A 19529-nucleotide genomic window follows, 5' to 3' on the forward strand; every position below is an offset into this window, starting at 1 on the left:
TGGCACAATCGCGGCTCAATGAGTCCTCCGCCTCCTGAGTGGCTGAAATTACAGGCACCCGCCACCACGCCCGGCTAATTTTTTGTATTTTCAGTGGAGGCGGGGTTTCGCCATGTTGGCCAGGCTGGTCTCGAACTCCTGGCCTCAGGTGATCCGCCCGCCTTGGCCTCCCAAAATGCTGGGATTACAGGCGTAAGCCACTGCGCCCAGCCTGAGCAATGTTTTTTGTACAAATTTTTTCCCCTTGAAAAAGGTGTTTTAGTTATAAATACTTTCAAAGAGTAAACAAAATTGCTAGAGAATAAAAAAGGCAGAGTTGCGGTGATTGCGTAATGTTAAATAGGAACCATAGGTGGATTCAATGCGGTATTGTAATTTCTTAGAGAAGGAGCAATGGCGATAGAATTTATGATTAGAAGAAACATTCTGGGTTAGGTGTGGTGGCTCACGCCTGTAATCCCAGCCCTTTGGGAGGCCGAGGCAGGTGGATCACTTGAGGTCAGAAGTTTGAGACCAGCCGGGGCAACATGGTGAAACCCCATCTTTACAAAAAAATTTAAAAAGTAGCTGGGCGTGGTGGTACGCGCCAGTAGTCCCAGCTACTCAGGAGGCTGAGGCAGAAGAATCGCTTGAACCCCGGAGGCAGAAGTTGCATTGAGCTGAGATGGCACCATTGCACTCCAGCCTGGGCAACAAGAGTGAAACTCCATCTCAAATAAATAAATAAATAAATAAACAAACAAACAAACATGCCGGCCGTGGTGGCTCTGGTTTGTAATCCCAGCACTTTGGGAGGCCGAGGCATATGGATCACCTGAAGTCAGGAGTTTGAGACTAGCCTGGCCAACATGGCAAAACCCTGTCTCTACTAAAAATACAAAAATTAGCCGGACGTGGTGGTGTGGTGCCTGTAATCCCAGCTACTTGGGCGGTTGAGGCAGGAGAATCGCTTGAACCTGGGAGGTGGAGGTTGCATTGAGCCGAGATGGCGCCACTGCACTCCAGCCTGGGTGACAGAGGGAAACTCCGTCTAAAAAAAAAAGAAAAAATAAAAATAAAATAAATAAATAAATATAAAGGGGTTTGTAGGAAATCAACTAAGGAATATAAAGAGGTATACAAATTCCATGTTTTAGTACTGAAATTTAACATGTGCCTTGTTTTTTAAATTTTATTAAAGGATGCCTAAATTAAAAGACTATTCTTTCCATTTCTAGAACAAATAGTTTGTGTCGGGGCTACTGAAGGCACAACACAGATCAGTGTAGTTGAAATTTATCTCAATATAATTACCTCTTTGGTTCTTTTCTTTCTTTCAGAGACTGATCCTTCAACAAATGCACATTTTCATTGACTCCAAAAAATTTCATTCAAACTTTGGTCTGTATTGCCTGACTTCTTAGACTAGGTTAGTTCCCCTTATTTTATGTCTATTTCTATGGCACCTTGTATTTTCCCCTTCTGTACTTCTGTTGCATTTTTTGAATGTTATTCTTTCTAACCTGTAAACTCTATGAAGGCCGGAACAGTGTGTGATTTATTCAACTGCTGTAACATGGTGACTGGTACATAATAAATGTTTGTAATTATCTGTTAAATTAATTGACTTGAAAATGTTATCACTCTTGGGAGAAATTGCAATCTCCCTAATTTTTCATATGTTGCTGTTGATTGAATTTAAATAAAATACATATTATTAATAGATTCATGAGGCTAAGGGATGAAACTTTAAATGAAAATACAGAAAATCATCAGGAATGTAAAAAATCATCGAGAAATATTTATTTTTATCTCCACAGCTTCTTCATTCTTGTTCAATGAAACTGTGATAACCTAAGCAGGTAAGTTCCGGTTGGTCTCTCTCTCCAACCCCCTTCACTCTTCATCTGCAAGTTTAGTCACTTTATTGAGGTTAAAACAGGTCCTGGATAGTATGTGGTTTAAAACTGTTTAAAAGTTTCACATGTGAAAATCCAGATTTAGGGCCTGGCGCGGTGGCTCACGACTGTAATCTCGGCACTTTGGGAGGCTGAGGCGGGCAGATCGCTTGAGACCTGCCAGGGCAGCATGAAGGGACTTCCCACCCCCACTACAAAACAATACAAAAAATGAGCCGGGCTTGGTGGCACGCCCTGTAGTCCCAGCTACTCGGAGGATGAGGTGGGAAAATCACCTGGGCCCGAGAGGCGGAGGTTGCAGTGAGCCCAGATCGCGCTACCGCACTCCAGCCTGGACGACAGACCCACTCTGTGGCAAAAAAAAAAAAAAGAAGAAGAAAGAAAAAAAGAAAAGAAAAGAAAAGAAAAATCCCGAATTACAAAGCAATTGGGGGAATGGTAATTCAATTAAAAAGGTGTACAACATTCTTTTAAATAGTAAACTGCCCAATGATTACAACATTGATTCAACTGACGAAAAATACAACTTTTCAGACCACGACTAAACACTGTAGCAGTAGAAACTATTTTTTTTCCCTGAATGATGAAAGAAAAAAACCAGAGAAGACGTTAAGAGAGAACACATGGAAAAAGCCCATCTCATACTCCATTCTAATGTTTCTTCTACTTACCAGTGCTTTCCGTGTCATTAAACTACTTCAGACTTCAAGAGCAATGGGAAACAATGAAACCTCAGTCCTTTGCTATTTTCCTTTTCAGATACAGGAGAGGGAGAGGACAGGCTTAGGGTTGTGCCTTCGAACAAGCACATTCAACGACAGCCTCAGTTAGAATTCCCAGACACTGCCTGTCTTCCTGGGTCTTGAAAAAGTGGGGAAAAAGTGAGGTTGGCCCACTCAGACTGCCAGTGATGCTGTGGTGTGACGGGTGTGTATCTCTATCTCATACAATGGGCGCAGGTGAGGACCAGGACCTGGGACCTTCGTACTGTTTACAGTCCCTGAAAGCCCTCACCTTTAATTAGTAGGGAAAATAAAAGTCATCTGGCAAGCTGGAGTGTGGGTAAAATACAAGTTAATGAACATGAGCATTCGTGTTCATTAAGAACTCTGGCACAGAGTTCAACGGCAGAGGGCACAATACTCACTGGCCACGGCCAGCTGCTGGCGGCCAGGAGAAGCAGAACCAAAGGACCGCTGGGACTTGTAGTCCACCATGTTTCCCTCGGGATTGCCGATCCCCTTAGGAGAACCACAACTCCCAAGGTTTACCGCGCGCGTCGGTCTTCACTGCCCTCTCCGAGGCCGGCTCAGGAACCTCCCGGGAAACTGCCCCCCACCCCGCCCTCGTACGCACGCGTCACGTTTGTTTACCCTGAAGCTCCGCCTCCGGCCATCCCCCGGCTCTCCCCACTCCTCCCTGGAATGCCGTCATGCCGGCGATGAATATTCATGAGGCACACGCGGCCCTCCCGCCCTGCCAGCCTCCCGCCTTCCCGCTCCCGGCGCATGATTAATATTCAATGAGCCCAGATCCGCGGCTGGTTCGCCGGGTTGAGGCGGGGGTAGCGGGCGGGGCCGGCGCTGGGGAGCCCGCGACCCGGGCGGGGAGGGCGTGTGTCGGGGGGGCGGTGGCGGCGAGGCGGGCGCGCGGGATGGAACACTGAGACACCGACGGAATGCTCCGAATCGCCACATAATCCCCTGGAACGGCCGCGCACAACGCCATTGGCTTCTTCCTTCTCCGCGCGCCGCCGCCGTCTCCCACCTCCGCCTCATCGCCTCCCTCTCCGCCCGCTGCCTCCGGAGCTGGGGGGGAAACCCGAAGCCCCACTGCAATGGAGCCCGCCGCCGCGGCCACGGTACAGCGACTCCCCGAGCTTGGCAGGGAGGACCGAGCTTCGGCTCCAGCGGCCGCCGCTGCGGCTCTGGCGGCGGCGGCCGGGGGCGGCCGGAGTCCGGAGCCCGCGCTGACCCCGGCGGCCCCGAGCGGCGGGAACGGCAGCGGCGGCGGGGCGCGGGAAGAGGCCCCAGGCGAGGCGCCGCCGGGGCCGCTGCCGGGCAGAGCAGGGGGTGCCGGGCGCAGGAGGCGGCGCGGGGCGCCCCAGCCCATTGCCGGCGGGGCTGCCCCCGTACCCGGGGCCGGCGGCGGCGCCAACTCCCTCCTGCTGAGGAGAGGGCGGCTGAAGAGGAATCTGTCCGCGGCCGCCGCGGCCGCCTCGTCGTCGTCGTCGTCCTCGGCCGCTGCTGCCTCGCACTCCCCTGGCGCTGCCGGCCTCCCCGCCTCCTGCTCGGCCTCGGCGTCGCTGTGCACCCGGAGCCTGGACAGGAAGACGCTGCTCCTGAAGCACCGGCAGACGCTGCAGCTGCAGCCGTCGGACCGGGACTGGGTGAGGCACCAGCTCCAGCGCGGCTGCGTGCACGTCTTCGACCGCCACATGGCCTCGACCTACCTGCGCCCGGTGCTCTGCACACTGGACACCACGGCCGGCGAGGTGGCCGCCCGCCTGCTGCAGCTGGGCCACAAAGGCGGCGGCGTGGTGAAGGTGCTGGGCCAGGGGCCCGGAGCCGCCGCCGCCCGGGAGCCCGCTGAACCGCCCCCCGAGGCCGGCCCCCGGCTGGCGCCCCCGGAGCCGCGGGACTCGGAGGTACCGCCCGCGAGGAGCGCGCCGGGTGCCGTCGGGGGTCCTCCGCGCGCGCCCCCCGCCGACCTACCCCTGCCCGTCGGCGGCCCGGGCGGGTGGTCGCGCCGCGCCAGCCCAGCGCCCTCGGACTCCAGCCCCGGCGAGCCGTTCGTTGGGGGCCCTGTCTCTTCGCCCCGCGCCCCACGGCCTGTGGTCTCCGACACCGAGAGCTTCAGTCTGAGTCCCAGCGCCGAGAGCGTGTCTGACCGGTTGGACCCCTACAGCAGCGGCGGCGGCTCCTCGTCGTCGTCGGAAGAGCTCGAGGCCGACTCAGCCTCGGCCCCGACGGGGGTCCCGGGCCAGCCCCGCCGTCCCGGCCACCCCGCGCAGCCCCTCCCGCTTCCCCAGACGGCTTCCTCGCCTCAGCCGCAGCAGAAAGCCCCGAGGGCCATTGACAGCCCGGGCGGGGCGGTCCGCGAGGGGTCGTGCGAGGAGAAGGCGGCGGCAGCCGTGGCCCCGGGAGGCCTCCAGTCTATCCCCGGGAGGAGCGGGGTGACCGCGGAGAAGGCGCCTCCGCCGCCCCCGCCGCCCACCCTGTACGTGCAGCTCCACGGAGAGACCACCCGGCGCTTGGAGGCGGAGGAGAAGCCATTGCAGATTCAAAATGACTACCTCTTCCAACTGGGATTTGGGGAGCTGTGGAGGGTGCAGGAGGAAGGCATGGACTCGGAGATTGGCTGCCTCATCCGCTTCTATGCAGGTAAGGAAGTCACCTGCCTTGACGGGTGGTTGCAAAAGCTGCCGAGGACCGAGGAGTGATTCAAATTGCTTGTCAGTTTGCCCAACCCAAGAGTAAGTGCGGGTCCTGATGAGTCTTTGTCTTAAACTTTACAGCTTTTTCATACAGTCTGTGTAGTACTAGATTGAGCAATCTTTCAGTCTGCACGTTTTATCGATCTTGAGAGCTCAGAGGTTGGAAAGCAATGTGAAAGAGGTGGCTGAATCACCAGGAAGTACAGGAAGCAGATCCCCCTGAAAGCGGCAAGAGCACATTTAACCATAAAGGTGCTTCCTCAGGGGCATATTGGGTTTCAGGCTGTTTGGTATTTCAGGTAAACTGTCACTTGAGCATAAGACGGACAGAAGAAATGACAACAAAAATGCTCTATAACACTTTTGCCTGCATTTGACTGTCCAGTTCAGCGTTCTAGCTGTGTGTGCCACCGGGAGCTCCTGACTTGTCAACTGGTGCCTTTGTTTATTCAGCTCTGCCACACTCATAAATTACCCACCGAGCCCTCATTAGAAATCTGACAGAAGGGTCCCTTTTTAACTGATACTTTTCCCCAGCGCTTTTTTTGCTCGATTTCTGTTTCGTCTGCAAGTTTGTCTTGCATAAAAAAAATGATTTTGCCTGTTAATCTCATTTCTTCCAGCCTTTATGGTCAGAACTGACCACCGCAATACGCCTTGCAGGAAGGTTCACAAGAAGGATTTAAGTGGTTGCTATTTCTTCAGATGTGACCTAAAATCTTCCCCTGCTTGTTTCAGTACATTAGCAAATTCTTGACTAGGGGTGACCCATGTAATGTTTCTCTTTTGGCTGAAGATTTGGCTAGTACTAAATTCAGGAGCTATAGATGCTGGATATTGTACTTGAGTTTTCTAAGTAGTTTACATCCCTTTCCTCCTCTGGTTTGAATAATTATGTTCTCAGTGAGAAGGAATTTTATTTAAAATAAAGTTCTCATAGCAAAATTAAATCAAGAGTGTTAACTCTTCGCTAACTTTAGGTTTTTAGGTTGTAGGTGATGGTGGAAAATAATCATACTTATAACTCCATTAATTTGTAGCCATTCTTTACAATTTAATGTCTTTTGGTCCAGCTTGTGTGTCCCAGTGGCAATTTAATTAGTTTGCATGAAGAAATCTTTACATCTTTTCTCCCACATTGAAATATGCAAGACTGACAGGATTCCTGGTGAGAGAGATGCCCTTTAAATTTCTTGGAAGTTTTTCTGAAATTTAAGTGGATTTCTGATGAATCTTTTCCTTGTAAAGAAAACCAAATCGTAATACAGTAGCATTTGCAGTATCTGAAGATAATTTGTCAACTCGATGACATGGCTTTTAAAGTTTATGGTCCAGGAAATAGATGATTTTTTATGTAAGATCAACAACTGTATTCTTTTCTCCTTTAATTCATGTAATTTGTAAAATATTGTTATTTTACAAAAGCATTAAAAATAGGTGCCCTTTAACTACATGGAAGGAACTGTATATAAAAACAAGGGATGTATTAAATAGAGTTTGAACAAATTTTATATGGAAAGATTTTGCTTATGATTGGATATATCCATTGTGATAAGTGTCCACGGAAAGGTTTTGGGTGTCACAGTTACGAAGTTTGAATCTGTGTTTCCCTTCAAGACTGTCTAAAATATTCTGATGGGTAATAAGCACTTTCTTTTTTCTCAAAACCTCATCTCAATATTAAAATGACAAGTCTTTCCTGGTTAAATCTTAAATGTTTGGCATGATCTTTTAATCTTTTTGTTTTGTTCTTTATGAAAAGCAGTAATTGTTACCTCATTCTGCACTTACTGCCTTATTTCTGTATGTACAGCATAAATGCATGTATGCCTCTGAGTATGTGCTTACATGTACTCAGATGTGTGGGGATGCCACACAAAGTATCCACCCTATTCTTAAACATGAAGCCAGTGTACAGGTGTCCTAGAAGAAAAATGCCTGATTGTTGCAAAGTTGTCTAATTGCTTATTTTGGCTTTAAAGCAAAGTTGAGCTTATTTTAAGCCTAAGTTAATATACCAGACATCTCTGCTGTTATTCATTTGCAGTAGAACAAAATTTAGTGTATGGTGAATCCACTTGAATTTTTGCAAAGAAGTTCAGTTATTGATGAACAAAAGCGTAGTCTCACTTATGGAAACATTGTCAGGACTCCACATATAGTGAAGATTTGCACCAGGCTGGAAGTGATTCCTAGAAATGATCTCTGTGTTCCAACAGAATATAGGACACCTCAACAGGACAGAGTTACATTTTGGTAGTAGTTTTTTTCTGTAGGAAGAGGATAATTAATGTTTGTTTTAGATGACATCTTTTACAGGGTTTTTGAAAATTCTGTACCCCATTGGTAATTTTATATATAACTTATTTTTAAATTTATTGCTGCATGTTGTTTTGTTTACATATAGTTGGGGTTAAGGATAGCTAGGAAGTTGCTTTCAAATTCTTTTGAATATTTTTCTGCATTTAAATTGAGCTTATCTACTGTCTTGAGGGTCTGCTTTCTTGAAGATCACCTTTCTGTTCAATTTTAGTATTTGTAACCTGACTAGGGTTGTTTTTTAGAGGCTTTGAAAGCCATTTGTGGTTGCTTTGAATATTTAAATATTTATCTGGGTAAAGTAAAATGAAAGTCTTTAATGAGCGAGAAGGCCTTGGATAAAGGTACTATCTAATTACAGAGTTGTTAATGAAAACTTGGTTTGAAAATTGTTATAGCATCTACCAGGCCACCATTCTCTTAGCTGACTTAAGATATGGGAAAATTTAATTAGCTTTATCTGAAGTTACTTAAGTGTTTAATATCCTTTTAAAATCAGACATCTTAAATTTTGCCTGAAAGAGAGTAATTATAGGTTAAAAAATTCAAGAACTTAAGGTTGCCCGACATAAGTTGTGGACTCCTAAACATGAATGAGCTTTTGTTTTAGACTCTCTGGGGAGCCTTTGTCATTGATGTAGGGCAGCATTAAACTATATCTTCTTATATTTTTTGACTCTTTTCTCCCAGCACTTAGATCTGAGTAGTCTAGCAATTTCTTTTCGAATTTTAATAATGACAAAGGGTGTTGACAGAATAAAGTGCACATTCACTGTACCTAGTGAATCTCGGACAAGGTATTTTTGTGTGTGACTCCTTGGGATTTCGCGGGAACAATCTTTTTATCCCTCTCATATTTTATTTCTTTTCTCTTCTGGGAATGATCAAACCTTAATGTGGTTTCCTACATGCAAACCAAGAGGGGAGAGGTGGTTCAGCATTAAGCTATAATATTGACAAGCAGGTTCTTATTACTATAATTACAGCAGTATTGAGTAACGCGGTTCGAACGTGTGACACCAGTGTGTGCTTGAATAGTCCCTTTAATTTTCAGTACAGAGGGTTTAAATTTTTTTTTTAGTATTTTACATTTTTATATTTATATTTTATATTTGTTTTTGTTGTAAAGTACATGCCACCCTTCACTACTATGGCGTGGTAACATCTACAATACACTGGTTTTTATTATCTTCAAACATCTTAAAGGGTTTTTACATAAATTATTTCATTCGCCCTTTCAAAAACAGTGTTAAGGAGGAGTCAGTGGCAATCCTCTTTTCAGATGGAGAAACTGATGCACAGAGAGATCTGACTCGTCGTATTTCCGTCCTCGGGAGGGCGGAGAATAGAGAGCTTGGGTATTTTATTTTGCAATTCGTATCACTTTCCATGAATTGATGCTAAATTAAATTTACACTTGAATTTTTCCCTTGGTTAAAAGCATTCCAAAAATATGCTGTTTTTGTTGGTAATGAGGTGGTATTATCCTCTAGTTCAAAGTGGTATTTCTTGTGAAATGTGGATGGTTCTGTTTATCATGGTGCCTTTAAAAATGTAAAGAACCAAGACGGACCAATAAGGAGACAGTATGGAAAAAATACTGAAGTGTTCTAAATATCCTGGTTGCAAATAGTCATGCTTGGTATGGTTGATATGAATTAAAGTTTACATAATAGTTCTTTATTCTCTTATTCAAGCATACCTATTTGTTAAACTGTAAATCTTCATTGGGAAGTAGAGAATTAACACTTTGCCTGAAAAGTGGGTAACTTTTGAGGGGTGTGTGTGTGTGTGTGTGTGTGTGTGTGTGTGTGACAGTTCAGTAGCTTTAAAACATGGCTTTTAAAGTAACTGAAAATATTTCTCATTAAATATCTTATTTGCCTAAACCTATTATTAAAAAATCGAGTTGTCTTTTAATGATGCTTTGTTGATGTTACTGTGCTCTTGTATAATTTTTATAATTCATATGTTATATAGTGCTAGAGATAGTAAGTTCTTCTCCTTGAATTTCATAGTTATTCCTAAATTCGTGTGTCTTTTGTACTCATTGAAGTAATTGTAGGGGCAGGAGATGAGTGTAAATGAGTTTGTGTAAAGTTTTAGGTTGAAAGTTTTATCTTTTGGTTGCTATAAGATTATCAAATCACCCACCTTAAATGATTGATATATACAAAGATAAGTTATTTTTTAAGTGTAAAATGTTTTTGTTGTTTCTCATTCTCTTCTTAGAATCCTGAATTTAGCTTTTCATTTACTGGTAGCATAACATTCACTGACATTGTATGTGATCTAAGCCTAGTATAATCCTTGGCATTTTAGTTTAACATTTGTTGAATTTAATTTGTGGAATTTTGTTAAGCAGCTGGTGGTGTGTGCCCTGATTTTTCAGCTTCCATCCTGTTTGGGTCCCCAGGGATGTGTTAAACACACATACACACAGCGGCATTTCTCCCATGGCAGGAGATTTTAGATGTGCTACATACTATTAATATCTTCTATTTCACGTGAGTGAACTCTGGATTTTGAGAGAATAGCTCTCTCTGAAAGTTTTCTTAGAGTTAACAGGTTTCCCCCAACTTTTCAAAGGCATCTCGTAGTTAATTTTGCAGTGAATTTAATGAGACATCTGTCAAATGAGGCATCTTAGATTTAATGATTTTGTTATGTGCCAGGGTTTAACATAATTCAGTCTATCTGGACTGGAGAAGGTTTGATTGTACTGTGAAAGTCCAGAGATCCTGAAGCCGCTCAATAGAAAAACGATTCCTTTAAAGACGCCTGACATTTTGAAAAAGAGAAAGAGATGTTATCAAAATGTCTAAAACAGCCTGGGAAAATGAAGTCTTTTTTTTTCTTTAAAGTTCCACCTTCTAAACCCATTCCATCCCTTTAATCACATGCATCTGGTGGAACATTGGTAATGAGGGGTTTTGAATCTGGCCTGACGTCACTGTGATTCTACGGCAAACCCTTTTTTATACTTACCTTTGGCTTTCTAAAGATAATATAATTAAACAAAATCCACCATATGAATTCATTAGATATATTAGATATTTATAACCTAAGGCTGTATGACTGACTGGATTTGTATGAAACTTCAACTCCAGAAACTTATGATAAATTGAAACTCAAGTACTTAGGAAGAATAGACTTTAATGATACTTTGATTAAAAGATGTTAGTATATTTAGGTAACTGTGAAATAGCAACTCTTTGAAGTTGTGTGATATTATGCTTTTTATCAATCATAATAACAGTTACTGGATTAATGAAGTGTTGTTATTCTTTGATTTTAGAGTTGGAATGGTTTTGTTGTGTTACCATGACTTGGCCTCATATACTTTTTGGTATGTTAAGTGAAACAAGGCATAACCATTTTGTAATGCCACATGCATACTGAAGTAATTTTTTTCACTGTTGTATTTTTTACATTTGAGATTTTTGTACATTGTAAAGTGTGTTTAACAATAAAGTGTCTTGTGGAGGTGTAAGCCTAGTGGCCTCTGAGTTTGTGACCTAGAAGTTAATAATGAAAACTCCATAAAATACTTTGTTTGGAGGTTGCACATATTGTATGATTTTGGAGATATCAATACTTTAGAAAAACACAAGCAAAAAACATCCAGAATTTTGGCATATTTTTTTCTAACTGGAGCTTGGCTAAAAGTAAATTAGCCTTGCTTCTTGTTTGTGAAAGCATTCAGTTGAAGACTGATGAAATTTGAAATATTTGGTTTTGGACCGTTTCAATAATGAGTGAAAAATCTAATTAGAAAGTGAAGTTAGAGAGAATTTGAATTGGTTGTAATTTTTTAAAAGGGTTTTTCTCACATTCTGTTTAAGCAGGAAGAGATTTGTATTTGTTGCTCTCTATTTCTTCTCAGTCAGACATCTGAGGAAGAGCAGGTGGAGAATGAATCTTTTCATATACCTGCCTCAGTTAATAATGTGTTAGTGTTTGGGCTTTCTTTTCAAATACCAGGCGTGTTTTTAAATACAGCAAGAGCTTGGCTGGTGTGTTGGGGGTGGGGGTTGGGTCAAAGTAACTCTCCTCTTCAAAAACAGAACTTTGGGAAAGAATTTTTTCCTTTTATCTCACACTGTGAGAGAAAATGTACTGCTTTTTAGAGAAAGTAGTCTGAGAGTTGGGAAACTTGGCATGACTTTGGGCATTCATTTTAACCTACCCTGGGCTTTGATTTCCTCATCTGTAAAACGATGGGGTTGGAGTAGAGCAAGTCCAAGATCTCTTCCAACTCGTAACATTCTGAGGCTTCATTAGAGAGCCTGTTTTTTTTGAAGGGCTTTGAAAGTTGTAGTTGTTTTAAGTTGTGTAAGACATGGCTATGGGCTTAAAACTGTCAAATCCCCTGCCTTTTCTTATGGGCTTGGACCTAATGTACACAAGTCAGCTGGAGGTTTCCAACCAAACAAAGCAGACCTCCTCTTTGGTGTAGATTAGGACAAGAATCGATGTTTGATTACCCCGTTCCCTGTCATTCCTACTCCTAAAGTAAAATTCAGCATGCCAGAGATGAGTATAAAGAAGTACATCCTCTTTTAAGTTAAAGTGAAGTTCTTAAATTAACTTAGCAAGATGTCTTCATAGTCTAGTTCATCAAGTTTACTCTAATAACTGTATTAGAGGGATACAAATGTGTAAAATTTGCTGGCTAGTTAGCTTTATTTATGGTGAGCTGTGTGCTTGCCTACCGGTGCTTAGAGTCAGTAGGAGAAAAAACATTTGAAGAAAATGGATTTTTTGCACTGTTACTTTGGACAGGTAATAGAATTTAGGATGTTGTAGAGATAATTTAGTCCAACATCTGTATTTTTATAGATGAGAAAAATAAACCTGTGAGGTAAAGAATCTGGTCCAGAATCATTGGTCAAGTCAGTTACAGAGTTAGGACCACCACCTAGGATTTTGGTGATCTGTCCAGTGTTCTTTTTTTCCCACACTGTGAATCTGTATACTTACTGTCTTTGGTGGTTCTTTATATTAATACTATTAAAAATGAAAGTTAAAGAAATTGTGTGCTTTACACAGTCGTTTCTCTATTCAAGGTTTTTTTCTAGTTCTTTTCATTCTAATCAGTGCTTTTGAGGGGTTGCATATCACTTTGACAGATTGTAAGAAAGGAACTTCTGATGGGACAGGTGGGTATTTTAATTGAAGAGAGAGAAATTAGATTTCATCAGTGATGTTACCTTTGTGGGATGCATGATAGAACTATTGACAGTTGGCAGAGAAGAGGTACAGTGTTAGAAAATCAATGTTCTTAGTTCATTCAGTACTTTGAAGGTGAAATTGTTAAAAGAATAAAAGTGTTAGAAAAAGAAATCATTGAATTAAAAAAATAATTTGGGAGAAAAATTTAAGCATGAATTTTGAAAAAAATTTCCCTTTAAATATGTGTGTGTTGGCTGTGTGTGGTGGCTCACACCTGTAATCCCAGCACTTTGGGAGGCTGAGTCGGGCAGATCACCTGAGGTCAGGAGTTCGAGACCAGCCTGGCTAACATGGTGAAACCCTGTCTCTACTAAAAATACAAAAACTTAGCTGGGACTAGTGGCGCATGCCTGTAATTCCAGCTACTCCAGAGGCTGGGGCAGGAGAATCGCTTGAACCCGGGAGGCAGAGGTTGCAGTGAGCCAACATCGCGCCACTGCATTCCCGTCTGGGCGGCAGAGCAAAACTCAGTCTCAAAAAAAAATAATAATAATAAATAAAAAAATAAATAAATATGTATGTATTAAAAAGATTCAACATTATCTTCTTTGAATTATTTTTAAAAAGATGTGTCAAAATTAATTGCAACTTAGCTTATTTTTCAGGTACATGTACGCAGTTCTACCTTTCTGTGACATAATTGAAACAACTTGTTCAGTATCTTTGGGCTTTTGTTGTGTGCTGATTTGGAAGTCTTTATCAGAAATATGCCATTGCTTTGAATACTTTCTCTCTCTCTTTCTGTCTCTTAAAAAAAGAGAGAGAGAGATAGAGAAAGAAATATCCTGCTCTCATTAGCAAAAAGATAGTTTGTGAACTGTGGAAACAAATATTTCCAGCTAATTTTAGGGTATGACAGATTTCCTTTTATGCTAGATTTCATTTTAATTTAATTATTTATCTTAAGTAAAAGCTTTAGCTTCCTTTCTATGAGAGTTAGCCTACTAAGTCAATTAATTCCCCAAAGATTACTGTTCATTTTTAAATGAGTAAAGGAACTTTTTAAAAAATGCGTAAGTACACAAGGGTAAAAATATATTGCATCTGTCATATTGAGTACCCCAGATGCTGAAGCAGAGGAAAAATTTCTCTTGATGGTCTCTTAGAGAGGTGGTATGGCTGGGGTGCAGCTGACATTCAGTTTTAAGTAACAAGGAACTCTCGTGTATAAAGACTGCTATAGTTGGCAAACTTATTCTTCCTTATGCACACACACACACTATATATATGTATGTGTATATATACACACACACACACGCATGTTCTCCATTGAGTATTGAGGTAGGATATGATGAGAGGTAGTAGTTGTATTTATGGATGGGAGGGGGTGAGTAGGGTAACTGATCCTGGGGAAAAAAAAATCTCAATTTAAAAAAATTTGCAGTTAATTTTGTTGAACGTTAATTGGTAACTCATTGTGACTTGTTCATAGCCCTTGCCTGCTTTTTTTTTTTTTCTTTATCTGTTCACTTTTATATCAGTCTTTTCCTCTAGGTTTTCAGGGTCTGTGTCATGCTTAGGAATATCTCTTCTACTCCAGGATTTTAAAAATTTTCTAGTACTTGTAGTATTTTATCATTTTCTTTTCTTTTCTTTCCTGTTCTGTTCTGTTCTTTTTTTTTTTTTTTTTGATGGAGTCTTGCTCTGTCACCCAGGCTGGAGTGCAGTGGTGTGATCTTGGCTCACTACAACCTCTGCCTCCCGGGTTCATGCGATTCTCATGCCTCAGCCTCCTGAGTAGCTGGGATTACAGGCGCCTGCCACCACGCTCAGCTAACTTTTGTATTTTTAGTAGAGATGGGGTTTTGCCATGTTGGCCATGCTGGTCTTGAACTCCTGAGCTCAGGTGATCCGTCTGCCTCGGCCTCCCAAAGTTCTGGGATTACAGGCGTGACCCACCATGCCCGGCCAGTATTTTATAGTTTTCTATGCATAAAAATTTGATGTATCATCGTTTAAGATAGGAAGGAGAGGCCGGGTGCGGTGGCTCACACCTGTAATCCCAGCACTTTGGGAGGCCGAGGTAGGTGGATCACCTGAGGCCAGGAGTTCAAGACCAACCTGACCAACATGGTGAAACCCCATCTCTACTAAAAATACAAAAATTAGCTGGGCATGGTGGCAGGCACCTGTAATCCCAGCTACTCGGGAGGCTGAGGCAGAAGAATCTCTTGAACCTGGGAGGTGAAGGTTGCAGTGAGCCGAGATCAAGCCATTGCACTCCAGCCTGGGTGACAGAGTGATACTCTGTCTCAAAAAAAAAAAAAAAAAAAAAAAAAGAGGAAAAATAACAAATTGTTCGCACATTTTAATTGAATAACTGTGTTCTTTCTTCACTGATTTAGAATGCCCCTTTTGGCAGGTATGTGGCACATGCCTGTATTTCCCACACTTTGGGAGGCCAAGGCAGAAGAATCATTTGTGCTGAGGAGTTTGAGACCAGCCTTGACAACATAGTGAGACCCATTCTCTACAAAATAATAATAATAAACAAAATTAGCTGGGCATGGTAGCATGCTTGTAGTCCTAGCTACTTGGGAAGCTGAGGTGGGAAGATTTCTTGAGTCCAGGAGTTCGAGGCTGCTGTGAGCCATGGTCATGCCACTGCACTCCAGCTTGGGTGACAGAGCGAGACCCTGTCTCAAAAAAAAAAAAAAACAAAAACACTTTTCTCCGGAGTTTATGCCATTTCTGCTTGTCTGTTTTAACTGGCAGGCCGGGGATTAAAATCTACAGTATGGGGTAATGTAAGTTTAGGGTAGGTATTAGGATTTGTTGAGGGACAGTAGGGAGAAAGGGAAGGCTCTTTAGCCTTACCACTGCATTTCTTTTTGATGCCCCAATTTCCCATGCCATTGTCACTTTTAGGATGGCAGCTTATGTGCTTCTGGATATGGACTTATCAGGATACTCCTTTCCTGTGGATTCTGTATCATCTCTAAGTGGCTTGGATGGGAAGGGGAGGGGGGCTGGAATATAAAATATTGCTTCTATGTGTATTTTTCACCCTTTACGTATTAGAGATAATTTTTTAGGCCAGGTGCGGTGGCTCACGCGTATAATCCTAGCACTTTGGGAGGCTGAGGCAGGTGGGCGGGCAGATCACCTGATGTCAGGAGCTTGAGACCAGCCTGGCCAACATGGCGAAACCTCGTCTCTACTAAAAATACAAAAATTAGCTGGACGTGGTGGTGCATCCCTGTAATCCCAGCTACTCAGGAGGCTGAGGCAGAAGAATCACTTGAGTCCAGGAGGCAGAAATTGTAGTGAGCCGAGATGGTACCACTGCACTCCAGCCTGGGCAATGGAGTGAGACTGTCTCAAAAAAAAAAAAAAAAATTTTTTTTTTAAAGAAGTGACATAAAGCATTGATTTCTGTTTTCTGAATTTGAGCTCTTTGACTAATTTATTTTGCATTAGGCAGCAGTCTCAGCTGTTTATACTGCTCAGATTCACTGAACTTTTTTCACCTTCTGGAGAAATTCTGGGGGCTACCCCTTAAAGGTCATTGTGAAGCACATATGGCTTATCTTTATCTTTTTTTTTTTTTTTTTTTTGAGACAGTGTCTCACTCTGCCACCCAGGCAGGAGTGCAGTGGCGCGATCTTAGTTCACTGCAACCTCTGCCTCCCAGGTTCAAGTGATTCTCCTGTCCTGCCTCAGCCTCCCATGTAGCTGGGATTACAGGTGCACGCCACTACACCTGGGTACTTTTTGTATTTTCAGTAGAGACGGGGTTTCACCATGTTGGCCAGGCTGGTCTCAAACTCCTGACCTCGTGATCTGCCCGCCTCGGCCTCCCAAAGTGCTGGGATTACAGGCATGAGCCACTGCACCTGGCCTGGTTTATCTTTTAATTTTAAAAAAGGAAGGCTAACATGCCTATTGAAATTAGCAGACTCTGCCAGTGGTGCCTTGAGTTTTTTTTTGGCTAGCCTGAGAAGGGGGTTCCGTGCGTTGTCTTGAACTGATGACAGTTCTTGATTACAGGAATAATAATTTGAAATAGCTCTAACTTGAGATAGCAGAACTCTGTGATCCTGCGACCAGTGTTCTAATTGTACCCATGGTACGTTAGTGCTGTTGAGTCAGTTAATTCCCAGAAAAAATGAAGTGTTTTTTTTAGTGGGAATGGGGGAGGGAAAAGGAACACATGTCAAATATAGAAAAGTCAAATTAGAACATCTACCATCTTTGGCAAACGGGCTTTCATGGTCTATTGACCAATTCTTAGTTATTATATAAATGACTACAAGACACAAATGGTACTGCTGTTGGGTTTGGTGGCTTTATAAGATTCTGTTTGTTGGACAACTAGGTTTCTCTTCTGTAGGCTTTTAGTTGTGTTGCAGAAGTTCCAAATCACCTTTGCTGTAGTTGACTATAGGCTTTTTAATACATGAACACTTAAGGAGAAAATCTCCGGACCCATTGCTGTAAAATACTAAGGGAAGCTGGGCATGGTGGCTCACGCCTGTAATCCCAGCACTTTGGGAGGCTGAAGCGGGCAGATCACTTGAGGTCAGGAGTTAGAGACCCTGTCCCTACTAAAAATACAAAAAATTAGCCAGGCATGGTGGTGCGCGGCTGTAATCCCAGCTACTCGGGAGGCCGAGGCAGGAGAATCGCTTGAACCAGGGAGGTGGAGGTTGCAATGAGCTGAGATCATGCCACTGCGCTCCAGCCTGGGTGACAGAGCATGTCTTCGTCTAAAAAAAAAAAAAACCTAAATGAAATGAAACTGTGGTCACCACATTTAGGTATTTGTATGTAACAGTGCTTTCTTCCACAATGACAAACCAGATGTTATTTTAAAAAAATTTGAATAAGCAAGTGCAAAAGAATTGAACTGCTTCAGCATAATTGTATCCTGCTGCCTAATGTTCAAGAAATTATATAGTATTTTGGTATTTAGTAAACATTTCTATCACCCTGTATGCTAATTACTGTTTAGTGCTTTATAAATATTAAGTGCTTTATAACTATTAATTTAATTCTCACAACAACCGTATGAGGTAGGTTATGTTATCACCCCAGTATTACAGATAGAGAAATGGAGTTACAGAGCAGTTTGGTAACTTGTCTAGATTTGTACAGTGAGCAAGAGAGAGGCAGAATTCAAGTTCAGGCATCACATGTCAGAGTTAACTGGTAAGTGTCCCCCTTGATTTGCTGAATATGGAAAACGTATCCCTCATGAGCTTCTGTGGTCAGTTTGGGCACATCAGCATTTGTGAAGCATAGACTTTAAACTAGTTACCACCTGGACTTGAGTTCTGGCTGTGCCACTGACACGGCTCTTCTGCATTCTTTCTTACCTGCTGCACGAGGTTGTTGAGAGGATCAAGTAAGATAATGAATGAAAGTGTCTATGACGACAGTACTAGTTCTTACACACCATCCCTCCACGTTTTGGGATGTCTGTTGCTGCTCTTTCTTGGGGTGGAAAGAGCACTGGAGCCCTTCTCTGGTCTTTGTGCCTCTTTACATGATGTGAGACCTATAGTAAACCCCTTAACCTCCTTCAGCCTCATTTATTAGAGAGAGAGAGAGAAAAAAAAAAAAGGTGATTTTAAAAAAATCTGTTTTCGGCCAGGTGCAGTGGCTCATGCCTGTAATCCCAGCACTTTGGGAGGCCGAGGCAGGTGGATCACCTGAGGTCAGGAGTTCGAGACCAGTCTGGCTAACATGGTGAAACCCTGTCACTACTAAAAATACAAAAAAATCAGCTACTTGGGAGGCGGCTGAGGCAAGAGAATCCCATGAAAACGGGAGGCAGAGGTTGCAGTGAGCTGAGATCGTGCCATTGCACTCTAGCCTGGGCAATGAGCAAAACTTCGTCTCAAAAAAAAAAAAAAAAAAAAAAACACAAAAAACTGTTTTGAAGAACTTTGTGAGATTCAGATTTGATGATACGTGTGGAAGTGCTTTGTAAACTGTGAATGTTATACAAATGTAATGTGGTTTTATTATTTTTAGCAATGGGAAATTGCCACAGATGTTAATTAGAGTTAATTAGGGCTCATTAAGGAAGATGGGATCTACTGTTGTTGGGCACTGATGCTCAGTTACATGGAAGACTGTACAGGCATACCTTGTTTTATTGTGCTTGCTTTTGTTGTGCTTTGCAGATATTGCATTTCTTACAAATTGAAGGTTTGTGGCAACCCTGTGTTGAGCAAGTCTGTTGGCAATGTTTTTTCCAACAGCATGTGCTCACTTTGTGTCTCTGTGTCATATTTTGGTGAGTCTTGCAATATTTCAAAACTTTTCATTGTTTATAATTTTTTAAAAAAATAGGGAACGTTTCATGAATTTGCATGTCATCCTTGCATAGGGACCATGCTAATTTTCTCTGTATCATTCCACTATTAGTATATATGCTGCCGAAGTGAGCACCCTTTTCATTGTTACATCTGTTAAGGTGATCTGTGATCAGTGATTTTTGATGTTACTATTGTAATTGTTTTGGGGCATCACAGACCACGCTCATGTAAGATGGCAAGCTTGATAAAGTTGTGTGTGTTTTGACTCCTTGACCGGCTGGCTATTCCCCCATCTTTTTCCCTCTCCTGGGGCCTCCCTGTTCCCTGAGACACAACAGTATTGAAATTGGGCGAGTTAGTAACCCTATAAAGGCC

The 19529-nt window shown here is 42.8% G+C and overlaps 1 protein-coding gene and 1 non-coding gene across 2 annotated transcripts in view; one reads left to right on the forward strand and one right to left on the reverse strand.

Annotated features, from left to right (window-relative positions):
* Positions 1-3602: 3602 nt before the first annotated feature.
* PHLPP1 (PH domain and leucine rich repeat protein phosphatase 1) overlaps positions 3603-19529 on the forward strand; it is a 260131-nt gene continuing 244204 nt past the window's right edge. The window contains exon 1 of the mRNA XM_031003733.3: positions 3603-5281. Coding sequence (XP_030859593.2) covers positions 3736-5281 — 1546 coding nt within the window. The 5' untranslated portion in view covers positions 3603-3735. The remainder of the gene's footprint in view (positions 5282-19529) is intronic.
* On the reverse strand, positions 19181-19287 carry LOC115931525 (U6 spliceosomal RNA). Its single transcript, XR_004067996.2, has one exon. It is a non-coding gene; the product is annotated as a U6 spliceosomal RNA (small nuclear RNA).

Source organism: Gorilla gorilla, chromosome 17 (genome assembly GCF_029281585.2).
Source record: "Gorilla gorilla gorilla isolate KB3781 chromosome 17, NHGRI_mGorGor1-v2.1_pri, whole genome shotgun sequence".
Lineage (NCBI taxonomy): Eukaryota > Metazoa > Chordata > Mammalia > Primates > Hominidae > Gorilla > Gorilla gorilla.